We start from the raw sequence: 13,279 nt of genomic DNA, 5'->3' as shown, positions 1-13,279 counted from the left end.
GGGCCCAGCCGCTCCGAGGCACGTGGGATCCTCCCGGACCGTGGCACGAACCCGTGTGCCCTGCATCGTCAGGCGGACGCTCAATCGCCGCGCCACCAGGGAAGCCCTCCTCATCTTTTTTAAGAGAAGAAAATAGACCCTAATGCAGAATTCTTATATTTTGGAAATAGAGGGATAAAAGTCTGCAATTCAAATAAAATAAACCAAATTAATAAAAGCCTGACAGAACAAGCTTGGGGTAGGTATGGATGTACAGAGACACGGTGAGTTTTCTACCAGGAACATGTGTACCTCCAAAATCACTGCCCTGTGTTCTTAGAATATATATTAAAATTGGAGAGAGGGTAGCAAGAATCAGTCATGGTTTTTAAAACTTGAAACATAATGCCCTAATACTCTTTTCTTCCAATAAGTAAGAAAGAAGAATTACAGAGGAAATACCTGTGGATTATATTAGTGTCAAATTTTTGTTGGGAAAAATTATGTATTGTTTAAAGTTAATTTTAAAGTACTTGAGCCTAACTAGCCTCCCGCACCTCACACCCTAATTCTGATTCTAGAATACACTACCGGATTGAATGGCCTGAATGTATATAGCCTTTTCCTTATTGTTTAGATTCATGGAAATTTGAGTCTGATTGATGATGACTGTTTAGCATTAATCTAATCTGTTTAATCGACTTGACTTTTTCATTTTTAGAGGTTATTTATTGTATTTTCCCAAATCTGCCTGTTTCCTCATGGTAGAATCATCCCAAGCTGCCTTTTAATAGAAGTCTATTCAGGTATCTTCACTACCAGTCCAGTGTCCTAAGAAGTGAAGCTCACATTGTTCAGAGATGGCAGGAACATATACCAATTTTTATGGTTTAATAAGGTTTCCCAAGCAATTCATCATTCATGCGACAAGATTGATTGCTTATTTTCTTTCCTTAGGAAATCTTAGGAAAATATTTTCACAAACTGTCATTGCAACATAAGAAAATGTGTTTGATTTATCTAAATGGTATTGTTTTTAATTTGCAGTTTGAGGAATTTAATGTTAACATTCATATGAATTGAAATCAGTTTTATTTGTTGTATACATCAAAATGGATTTAACCTAACTCATGTTCCCTTCTAAAATATCTATAACATGTCTATATTAGGATACCTTATGTATAGTCCAAACATGTCAGACTTTTTGAAGTAGAGGGGCTTATCCTTTCAAGGGGTCAAATTTGAATTAAATCGTAAGTAGCTTAATTGACTCTACTAGACCTTTTGAGCGGTTATAGGCAAAAATGCTGTCATTGGCCATATTAAAACCTCCCCCCCTCAAAAAAAAAATGAGTGACATTTGTATGCTTAAATAATTAAAATAATTTTCAAGTAAAAAATTTTGAAATTTTAAACGTTTAACTCACAATATTTTGTGTTATTGTTATCTTTGGGATTCTTGGCAGCCTCTTGTTTGTCACAGAATTAGTCATTTGTTTTGTTTTCCCAAGGCTGTTTAAAGGTTAATTGACTAACCTGGGTGGGTCCTCATATTTACTAATATGTATTGCAGCTCTTTTGGTACATCAGAAGGCCAGAATGGAACGACTTCAAAGAGAACTTGAGATTCAAAAGAAAAAGCTGGATAAACTAAAATCTGAGGTCAATGAAATGGAAAATAATCTAACTCGAAGGCGTCTGAAAAGATCAAATTCCATATCCCAAATACCTTCAGTAAGTCTGTCTTTCTGTAACTGTTGTGACTGCTATGCTTGAACATGAGAATAGGCAATCTGTCATAAGTATAAAAGCTTGATCTTGTTTTCTAGAAATGCTCTTAATTCATACTTCTTTCTCTGTCCTTACCTCCCCCTGCAAAACTTCACTCTTTCTTAGCTAATAACACAAGGGTTTAATGTAGATCCTTCTCACATGGAATTATTTTTCAGCTCGAAGAAATGCAGCAATTGAGAAGTTGTAATAGACAACTCCAGATTGACATTGACTGCTTAACCAAAGAAATTGATCTTTTTCAAGCCCGAGGTAAAGTTCAATGCATACTCAGCTGAAATTCATTTTTACCAACTCTTTTCCCATGGCTAAAACCAGACTTATCAATTGTAATCTTACTGTTTCAGATTTGACTTTGGAGCCATATAGTGCTACTTGGATTTTTGTTTTCCCTCACTCTCCACTCCCCTCCAAAGTTATGTATTTGGTTGAGGAGTAATTTGATACATTGTATAGCCTTCAAATCTCCTTTAGTCATGTGTTAAGTGAAGACTGTGATGAGTATGTCTGGCTGTATTGTCAAAAGTATTGCTGTTATGTATTAGTATAATCTGTTACAGTATTTATTAAGATTAAAATGTAGGTACCTCGTATACCTTTTTCCTTTTTCCCTTTCAAGAATTATGCTTTTAAGAACATAATTTAAAAGGCATCGCCACCCTAATGGTACTTTCTTAATTGCTAAAATAGAGAAGAAAATAAAAATACGGCTTATATATTTTTAGGACAATGATAGTTTATTATACTTGAGCTATTATTGCCAAGCAATAACTGCTTATTGTAGAACAAAAAAATGTTTACAATTCAGTTCCATAGACAACTAAAAGGAATATTTATAACTTAAACCTAATTCTGAAGTTTAGAAATAATAGAAATATATAGAATGGAAAAGACAGGAAAGGGAAGAAGCCAAAAAATAAGCCCTTAATCATACTTCTTAGTATGTGCCAAAATCCATTAAACTGAAAGATGATTTGTTTTATTTTAGTAAGTCAGCTGTTTATCTTGAAACACTCATTGAAAATGCCATAACTTAACTTTGGAGAGAAAAAAGAAGTTAGTGCCAGTCTAGAAACTATAATTCTTGAACTTGTTCCTTTTGTTTAAAATCTGAAGCATTGTATTATATTAGTACACGGTTTTTATACTTACTTGAAGCCAAGCTATTTAGTTGCTTGAGACCATGTTAAAATTGTATTTTAAACTGTTAAATTTTAAGTTATCTTGTCACGTAGAACAGGGGTCTAGTTCTAATTCTGTTACTGTCTTACTGGCATTAATTTGACTTCTTCCCCAATTTACCACTTAGACCTCTGTTACGGGTACTATATTATACCTATCTCAGCTGTTTTTGAAACCCTGACATGTAATTTGACATTAGAGGTGCAAAAAGTATTTCTTCTATTTATACTGTGATATTTTTTAGAAAAAAAATATTTGTTTTTTTAACAATTTTTTAAATATTTTTGAGCTATAAGCATTGATATACTTACTTTTTATGTATTTCAGGACCACATTTTAATCCCAGCGCTATTCATAACTTTTATGACAATATTGGATTTGTAGGTCCTGTGCCACCAAAACCCAAAGGTTAGTGTGTCCAGTAAGTGTGAGAACTGTTGCATTTTGAAAAGCAAGGTTTTGGAAAACCTTCCACTCTAGAAGTACTTCAAACTGCGGCATTCTTGGATGGATTCATTCGGAAGATATTTATTTTCACTTACATGCTGGGAATTTGGGGGGGGGGTGCAAAAATGTAATGTACTTAGCTCTTGAAAAGTAATATGCATGTCCTAAGGATTCATCATATACTCCCAAAATAGCAAATCTTGGCCAAAAGAAAAAAAAGATCACCAGGTGCGGAAACTTGCATTCTTTGAAATTTTAGACAAATGTTAAGGAAGACACCTTAGGAAAGTTTATTTTTCATGAGTATTCTGTCCTATTTAGTTTACGCATAGTTCTCTGTAATCAAAATACTCTGAATTTCAGACGAATGGTTTTTTAAAATAATTACCTATTATCATTTTTACATCACTGATATTCACAGACTGTATAGACATCAAACTAAGAAATGTTGGAACATTTGTGTGGGTTTTTTTACTCCAGGCATTACAAAACATACAGAAACAGGAATAAGAAAGAAACAAGTATGTTACTAGTTTTTTAGTTTGTTACAAGAATTTTCATAGTCTCATTCAGTATCCTGTGCTGTCCACTCATTTTTGTTCAAGTATAATTTAATTAGGCCTAGCTTTATCTTCATATTTTTTAATTTAAATGTTTTTAAACATCGTTAGCTGGAACGTAATGAACTCTTATTACAAAGGAGGAAAAGCAAGATTAGGGTATTTGGCATAGTACATGGGGAAGCCAGTGTTCAGACATTGGATGCTATTTGGTTGTTAACTGAATAAAGGAATAAAGAAAACAGTGGTATAGCCTAGCTTCTTAAAATAAGCAAAGTGGGTATTTTAGACTCTAAATGAGTTGCCTTAATACAATCTTTTTTACTCTCTTTTGAAAACTAAAAATTTCATATAAAAAGATCCTGTTTTGTTTCAGCATAATCCAGTACTTATGTGTTGAGGTTAGGAGGGAGGTGGAATATAGATGAAATGAGATTCGTCTTGAGAGTTGTAGAAGCAGGATAAGTGCCTGAGGGTTTATTTCACCAGTGGTTCTCCCATGATAACAAGTTCCAAAAGACAAAGAAAAACTCCAGTACTTAAAAACCTTTGCACAAAAGGTAGAAGCTTGTGTACTGGCTACTTTTGGAGAAATAAAGAATCAGTCACTTTTGCCTTAAAGCTAAAATAGGGAGTTACTAGTTTCACTTACAGAGGTTTACTTAGTTCTTGAAATCAGTTCTGCTTCGCAATGCAATGCAGGGGGGTTTTCTGTTTGTTTTTTTAACAGCTTTATTGGAGTATAATTGCTTTACAATGGTGTGTTAGTTTCTGCTTTATAACAAAGTGAACCAGCTATACATATACACATATCCCCATTTCTCCTCCCTCTTGCGTCTCCCTCCCACCCTCCCTATCCCACCCCTCTAGGTGGTCACAAAGCACAGAGCTGATCTCCCCATGCTATGCGTCTGCTTCCCACTAGCTATCTATTTTACATTTGGTAGTGTATATATGTCCATGCCACTCTCTCACTTTGCCCCAGCTTCCCCTTTCCCCTCTCTGTGTCCTCAAGTCCATTCTCTACATCTGCACATCTTTATTCCTCTCCTGCCCCTAGGTTCTTCATAACCATTTTTCTTTTTTTTTTAGATTCCATATATATGTGTTAGCATACAGTATTTGTTTTTCTCTTTCTGACTTAACTTCATTCTGTATGACAGTCTCTAGGTCCATCCACCTCACTACAAATAACCCAACTTCGTTTCTTTTTATGGCTGAGTAATATACCACTGTATATATGTGCCACCTCTTCTTTTTATCCATTCATCTGTCGATGGGCACTTAGGTTGCTTCCATGTCCTGGCTATTGTAAATAGAGCTGCAGTGAACATTGTGGTACATGACTCTTTTTGAATTAAGGTTTTCTCAGGGTATATGCCCAGTAGTGGGATTGCTGGGTTGGGTTGTATGGTAGTTCTATTTTTAGTTTTTTGAGGAACCTCCATACTGTTCCCCATACTGGCTGTATCAATTTACATTCCCACCAACAGTGCAAGAGTGTTTCCTTTTCTCCACACCCTCTCCAGCATTTATTGTTTGTAGATTTTTTGATGATGGCCATTCTGACGGGTGTGAGGGGATACCTCATTGTAGTTTTGATTTGCATTTCTCTAATGATTAGTGATGTTGAGCATCCTTTCATGTGTTTGTTGGCAATCTGTATATCTTCTTTGGAGAAATGTCTATTGAGGTCTTCTGCCCACTTTTGGATTGGGTTGTTTGTTTTTTTGATATTGAGCTGCATGAACTGCTTGTATATTTTGGAGATTAATCCTTTGTCAGTTGCCTCATTTGCAAATATTTTCTCGCATTCTGAGGATTGTCTTTTTGTCTTGTTTATGTTTTCCTTTGCTGTGCAAAAGCTTTTAAGTTTCATTAGGTCCCATTTGTTTATTTTTGGTTTTATTTCCATTTCTTTAGGAGGTGGGTCAAAACGGATCTTGCTGTGGTTTATGTCATGGAGCGTTCTGCCTGTGTTTTCTTCTAAGAGTTTTATAGTGTCTGGCCTTACATTTAGCTCTTTAATCCATTTTGAGTTTATTTTTATGTATGGTGTTAGGAAGGGTTCTAATTTCATTCTTTTACATGTAGCTGTCCAGTTTTCCCGGCACCACTTATTGAAGAGGCTGTCTTTTCTCCATTGTATATCCTTGCCTCCTTTATCAAAGATAAGGTGACCATAGGTGCGTGGGTTTATCTCTGGGCTTTCTATCTTTTTCCATTGATCTATATTTCTGTTTTTGTGCCAGTACCGTACTCTCTTGTTTACTGTCGCTTTGTAGTATAGTCTGAAGTCAGGGAGCCTGATTCCTCCAGCTCCGTTTTTCTTTCTCAAGATTGCTTTGGCTATCCGGGGTCCTTTTTGTTTTCATACAAGTTGTGAAATTTTTTCTTCTAGTTCTGTGAAAAATGCCGAACGTAGTTTGATAGGGATTGCACTGAATCTGTAGACTGCTTTGGGTAGTATAGTCATTTTCACAGTGTTGATTCTTCCAGTCCAAGAACATGGTATAACTCTCCATCTGTTTGTATCATCTTTAGTTTCTTTCTTCAGTGTCTTAGATTTCTGCATACAGGTCTTTTGTCTCCTTAGGTAGGTTTATTCCTAGGTATCTTATTCTTTTTGTTGCAATGGTAAATGGGAGTGTTTCCTTAATTTCTCTTTTAGATTTTTCATCATTAGTGTACAGAAATGCAAGAGATTTCTGTGCGTTAATTTTGTATCCTGCTACTTTACCAAATTCATTGATTAGCTCTAGTAGTTTTCTGGTAGCATCTTTAGGATTCTCTATGTATAGTATCATGTCATCTGCAAACAGTGACAGCTTTACTTCTTCTTTTCCGATTTGGATTCCTTTTATTTCCTTTTCTTCTCTGATTGCTGTGGCTAGGACTTCCAAAACTATGTTGCATAAGAGGGGTGAGAGTGGGCAACCTTGTCTTGTTCCTGATCTTAGTGGAAATGGTTTCAGTTTTTCACCACTGAGAACGATGTTGGCTGTGGGTTTGTCATATATGGCCTTTATTATGTTGAGGTGAGTTCCCTCTCTGCCTACTTTCTGCAGGGTTTTTATCATAAATGGGTGTTGAATTTTGTCAAAAGCATTTTCTGCAACTATTGAGATGATCATATGGTTTTTCTCCTTTAATTTGTTAATATCGTTTATCACATTGATTGATTTGTGTATATTGAAGAATCCTTGGGATAAACCCCACTTGATCATGGTGTATGATCCTTTTAATGTGCTGTTGGATTCTGTTTGCCAGTATTTGTTGAGGATTTTTGCATCTATCCTCATCAGTTATACTGGCCTGTAGTTTTCATACTTTTGTGGCATCTTTGTCTGGTTTTGGTAGCAGGGTGATGGTGGCCTCATAGAATGAGTTTGGGAGTGTTCCTCCCTCTGCTATATTTTGGAAGAGTTTGAGAAGGATGGGTGTTAGCTCTTCTCTAAATGTTTGATAGAATTTGCCTGTGAAGCCTTGTGGTCCTGGGCTTTTGTTGGAAGATTTTTAATCATAGTCTCAATTTCAGTGCCTGTGATTGGTCTGTTTGTATTTTCTGTTTCTTCCTGGTTCAGTCTTGGAAGGTTTTGCTTTCCTAAGAATTTGTCCATTTCTTCCAGGTTGTCCATTTTGTTGGCATAGAGTTGCTTGTAGTAATCTCTCATGATCCTTTGTGTTTCTGCAGTGTCAGTTGTTACTTCTCCTTTTTCATTTCTCATTCTGTTGATTTGAGTCCTCTCCCTCTTTTTCTTGATGAGTCTGGCTAATGGTTTATCAATTTTGTTTATCTTCTCAAAGAACCAGCTTTTAGTTTGATTGATCTTTGCTGTCGTTTTCTTCATTTCTTTTTCTTTTATTTCTGATCTGATCTTTATGATTTCTTTCCTTCTGCTAACTTTGGGGGTTTTTTGTTCTTTCTCTAATTGCTTTAGGTGTAAGTTTAGGTTGTTTATTTGAGATGTTTTTGTTTCTTGAAGTAGCATTGTATTGCGATAAACTTCCCTCTTAGAACTGCTTTTGCTGCATCCCATAGATTTTGGGTCGTCGTGTATTCATTGTCATTTGTTCCTAGGTATTTTTTGGTTTCTTCTTTGATTTCTTCAGTGATCTCTTGGTTATTTAGTAGTGTATTCTTTAGCCTCCATGTGCTTGTATTTTTTACAGATTTTTTCCTGTAATTGATATCTAGTCTCATAGTGTTGTGGTCAGAAAAGATACTTGAAACGATTTCAATTTTCTTAAATTCACCAAGGCTTGATTTGTGACCCAAGGTATGATCTATCCTGGAGAATGTTCCATGAGCACTTGAGAAGAAAGTGTAATCTGCTGTTTTTGGATGGAATGTCCTATAAATATCAATTTTAAGTCCATCTTGTTTAATGTGTCATTTAAAGCTTGTGTTTCCTTATTTATTTTCATTTTGGATGATCTGTCCATCGGTGAAAGTGAGGTGTTAAAGTCCCCGACTATGATTGTGTTACTGTCGATTTCCCCTTTTGTGGCTGTTAGCATTTGCCTTATGTATTAAGGTGCTCCTATGTTGGGTGCATGAATATTTACAATTGTTATATCTTCTTCTTGGGTTGATCCCTTGATCATTATGTAGTGTCCTTCTTTGTCTCTTCTAATAGTCTTTAAAGTCTATTTTGTCTGATATGAGAATTGCTACTCCAGCTTTCTTTTGATTTCTATTTGCATGGAATATCTTTTTCCATCCCCTAATTTTCAGTCTGTATGTGTCCTTAGGTCTGAAGTGGGTCTCTTGTAGACAGCATATAAATGGGTCTTGTTTTTGTATCCATTCAGCCAGTCTGTGTCTTTTGGTTGGAGCATTTAATCCATTTACATTTAAGGTAATTATCAATATGTATGTTCCTATTACCATTTTCTTAATTCTTCTGGGTTTGTTATTGTAAGTTTTTTCCTTCTCATGTGTTTCCTGCCTAGAGAAGTTCCTTTAAAATTTGTTGTAGAGCTGGTTTGGTGGTGCTGAATTCTCTTAGCTTTTGCTTATCTCTAAAGGTTTTAACTTCTCCATGGAATCTGGGTGAGATCCTTGCTGGGTAGAGTAATCTTGGTTGTAGGTTTTCCCCTTTCATCAGTTGAAATATGTCCTGCCACTCCCTTCTGGCTTGCAGAGTTTCTGCTGAAAGATCAGCTGTTAACCTTATGGGGATTCCCTTGTATGTTAATTGTTACTTTTCCCTGCTGCTTTTAATATTTTTTCTTTGTTTTTAATTTTTGAAAGTTTGATTAATATGTGTCTTGGCATGTTTTTCCTTGGATTTATCCTGTATGCGACTGTCTGGACTTGATTGACTATTTCCTTACCCATATTAGGGAAATTTTCAACTGTAATCTCTTCAGATATTTTCTCACTCCCTTTCTTTTTCTCTTCTGCTTCTGGGACCCCTATAATTCGAATGTTGGTGTGTTCAGTGTTGTCTAAGAGGTCTCTAAGACTTTCCTCACTTCTTTTCATTCTTTTTTCTTTATTCTGCTCTGCAGTAGTTATTTCCACTATTTTATCTTCCAGGTCACTTATCCGTTCTTATGCCTCAGTTATTCTGCTCTTGATTCCTTCTAGAGAATTTTAAATTTCATTTATTGTGTTATACGTCATTGTTTGTTTCCTCTTTAGTTCTTCCATGTCCTTGTTAAACGTTTCTTGTATTTTCTCCATTCTATTTCCAAGATTTTGGATCATCTTTACTATCATTACTGTGAATTCTTTTTCAGGTAGACTGCCTATTTCCTCTTCATTTGTTTGGTCTGGTGTGTTTTTACCTTGCTCCTTCATCTGCTGTGTGTTTCTCTGTCTTATCTTGCTTAATTTAATGTGTTTGGAGTCTCCTTTTCACAGGCTGCAGGTTTGTAGTTCCCATGTTTTTGGTGTCTGACCCCAGTGACTAAGGTTGGTTCAGTGGGTTGTGTAGGCTTCCTGTTGGAGCAGACTGGTGCCTGTGTTCTGGTGGATGAGGCTGGAACTTGCCTTTCTGGTGGGCAGGACCACGTCCAGTGGTGTGTTTTGGGGTGTCTGTGACCTTATTATGATTTTAGGCAGCCTCTCTGCTAATGGGTGGGGTTGTGTTCCTGTCTTGCTAGTTGTTTGGCATAGGGTGTCCAGCACTGTAGTTTGCTGGGTGAAGCACTGAGTGGAGCTGGGTCTTAGTGTTGAGATGGAGGTCTCTGGGAGAGCTTTTGCTGTTTGATATTACATGGGGCTGGGAGGCCTCTGGTGGTCCAGTGTCCTGAACTCGGCTCTCCCATCTCAGAGGCTCAGGCCTGACATCCGGCCAGAGCACCAAGACCCTGTCAGCACCCGATCTCTCTTCGGGAGACAGGGCTGGGCCTTGAGAGAGGCAGAAGACGTGGAAGTGTGTGGGTGGTCTCTGCAGTCAGAAGTCCTGAGTTCCAGTGCTGACTTTCCTGCTAACGGGTCTTTAGCCTCTGTTTCTTTATCTGCTAGTGTTGGAGGGTCTCCTGCAGAGTCGGGGGTGGCTGTGGCTCACGGTGGGGACAAGGACACTGGCAGCAGAAGTTCTGGGAAGTACTCCTTGACTTGAGTCCTCCACTGCGCCCCCAGGGAAGCCCAATGCAGCGTTTTTTAACAGCTAAAATGAAGTGTGGCAATCACAAGTCATCCTATGCCACCTAATTTCCTCTTTTTCAATTCTGGTTGTTACTTAGTTTCCAAATAGCACTCATAAATAAGAGTCATAATTCTAAGTTCCAAAAGAGATTGTGCAGAAAACCATTGGAGATTTTTCCATTTTAAAAAAAATTTAGGTCCGCTATTTATACCTTAGATATTACTTACATAATGAAGAAGATTCTGGCACTTAATAGTAGATTGAAGTGTTAATATAGATTGAATAGCCTTCCTAAAAGACCTTTGTAGTTAAACAAAAAGGAAAGACAAGGTTTTACTGAAAATGTGCCAGGTAGGAATGTTTTCTAACCTCGGTGAGACCAAAATTCTAGTAAGTAGACTGGATTATCCCCAGATTAAAACAATGATGTTATTAAATGTTTCCCAAGTATGGAGTGTGAAATAATTGTAGATGGTAAAAAGTCAAACTTTTTTTTAACTATATTTATTTTAATGTGTTTTAGAGGATACTAGTTAGTACTGTCAGACCCTTGATTTTTCAAATATTTTTACTTAGGTAAACCTTAAATAGATATTTGTTTTAAACTTATTCAATTTAAAGAAAATTACTGTATAAATAGTACTTCCATGCTGCCCATGCATGTGCCAGAAATTGTGGTGATGCCTAAAAAATTCTGACCAATGCTTAAAGTGGGAATTTTGCAATAAAGTGTTTAACGCCAAACCGTAAAGTGCTGCTAAAGGGGTACAAAGTACCAAACATTACTTAATTATTTTAAATTTGTTATAGAAACTTGATATTTTCATCTACTATATACAATAGTTTGTCTTTTAAAATAGCAGAAAAGGTATCATTTAGTTATCAACTCCATGAAGCAGGTAGAATTTTCAAATTAATATACATTGTCTTAACATAGTTTGAAAACTACAAACTACAAACTACAAACTATGACTATGACTGGAGAGATCCAACAATGCATGCTCCTTTTACTTGAAACGTCCCCACAATAATTTATAGGGATACTATTCTAAAATTATAATGGTACCTCCCTCCCCCAAAAAAGTAGTTTCATAAACATAATTTCATCTTAGATACAACCATGGAGGAATATAATTATTCCTTATATTTAAGTTACCTCTGTACATTCAAACATTCTAGAACATTGGCCTCATAAAGCTGCAGTGACTTTATTTTATAAGTAAGAAAGATTAGATGTAGAGGATACATGATTTATTATCTAAGATCACAGAGCAAAGAAATTAGGAGTTAGTAGCAGAGCCAGGAGTAGAACTCCATTCTCACAACTCTTAATCTAATAGTCTTTCTAGTGTTCCATAATAAATATGATTTTAAAATAAAGTGAGAAATAAAGTCTGGTAAAATTTTATACTGATTTACTCCTCCAAGGTCTATTGTCGATAGTTAAATAAATAAGATTTTAGAAATTAGTTCATCTTTATATTTTATTTGTGTTGTTCAGATAGACAACATTTAACAAAAACTTCCATTCCTGGTAGAAAACAAAAATATAAATACAACTTCAGTGAGAAATGAAACTCAAACTTTAATCAGACATAAATGCACTAGCAGTATTACATTGTGGTTGGACACCTTTTCACCATCTTAGGTGACATTATGGTAATCTTGGCTATTAGTTACCATATGAATTGATTTCCCTTTTCTCTTGCTGTAAATTGGGGGAAATGATGCTCTTTTCCCCTTTGAGGAGATATTGAGGTGGTTATGTCATGTACATGTTGCTGTTCCCCAGCGGAGAAGTGCCAGCCTGATAGAGACAGGTTGTAAGGATCAAGCATGTGTGTCAGTTTCAGCTAGATGCTTCACTTGTTTAACAAGCTGTTTCATGCTGTGCAGTATAAATAGTGTTTAAAGTTGCCAGTAATTTATGACTTTGCGATTTTTGCTTCCTTACAGATCAAAGGTCCACCATCAAAACACCAAAGACTCAAGACACAGAAGATGATGAGGGGGCTCAGTGGAATTGTACTGCCTGTACTTTTTTGAACCATCCAGCCTTAATCCGTTGTGAACAGTGTGAGATGCCAAGGCATTTCTGAGCCAAGAGGCCCTGCATCTTCCCTAAAACCACATCTGAAGTTCAAGAAACTAGTCTGTCATCAGGGGAAAAGTTTCACTGCTACATAGGATTTTGTCAAATTGAAGGTGTGACAAGATGGTGTTGTGCTAATGTTAAATGTCAGCCCACAGAGCTAATAATACCTCAGTCTAATGTCATGGGCAGTTGAAATTCATCACATGAAGGTAATCTGCTGAAAGACTTGGTTGCCCACTGCCTAACCATGTACAGTGTTACCAGTAGCCCATTAAGGATAATTCTCCATATATTAATACCTAGGTGTTCCCAGTACCTTTTCCCCTCATGTCACTACTGAATTTTGACAGGAGGAAGGAATAGAACAATGGCTTTTTTTTTTTTTTTAAGCTTTCGGTGAAACACTACAAACATGAAGAAAAGGAACAAGGTTTAACTATTTAAAAACTGTTTGCTGCCATTTAGCGCCAATGGATAGGGGAAGAACTTCACAAGTCTGTGGTACTCTTGGCTTTGTCTTTGTCTTCCCTGAAAACGTCTCCACTCTGTGAAGCCAGCATCTAGGGTCTAAAGATGAAAAGAAAAGCAGCATGCATTGTCTGTACAAACATGGAGTGAAATAT

The 13,279-nt window shown here is 36.4% G+C and overlaps 1 protein-coding gene across 1 annotated transcript in view; it reads left to right on the top strand.

The window, feature by feature from the left end:
• TAB2 (TGF-beta activated kinase 1 (MAP3K7) binding protein 2) overlaps positions 1–12,660 on the top strand; it is a 37,533-nt gene extending 24,873 nt beyond the window's left edge. Inside the window, exons 4-7 of the mRNA XM_007458765.1 lie at positions 1,553–1,713; positions 1,929–2,022; positions 3,280–3,360; positions 12,518–12,660. Of these exons, the coding sequence (XP_007458827.1) occupies positions 1,553–1,713; positions 1,929–2,022; positions 3,280–3,360; positions 12,518–12,660 (479 nt within the window). The remainder of the gene's footprint in view (positions 1–1,552; positions 1,714–1,928; positions 2,023–3,279; positions 3,361–12,517) is intronic.
• Positions 12,661–13,279: the final 619 nt, after the last annotated feature.

Source organism: Lipotes vexillifer, unplaced genomic scaffold (genome assembly GCF_000442215.2).
Source record: "Lipotes vexillifer unplaced genomic scaffold, Lipotes_vexillifer_v1.1 scaffold639, whole genome shotgun sequence".
Lineage (NCBI taxonomy): Eukaryota > Metazoa > Chordata > Mammalia > Artiodactyla > Lipotidae > Lipotes > Lipotes vexillifer.
This window is presented reverse-complemented; position numbering and strand designations above follow the sequence as displayed.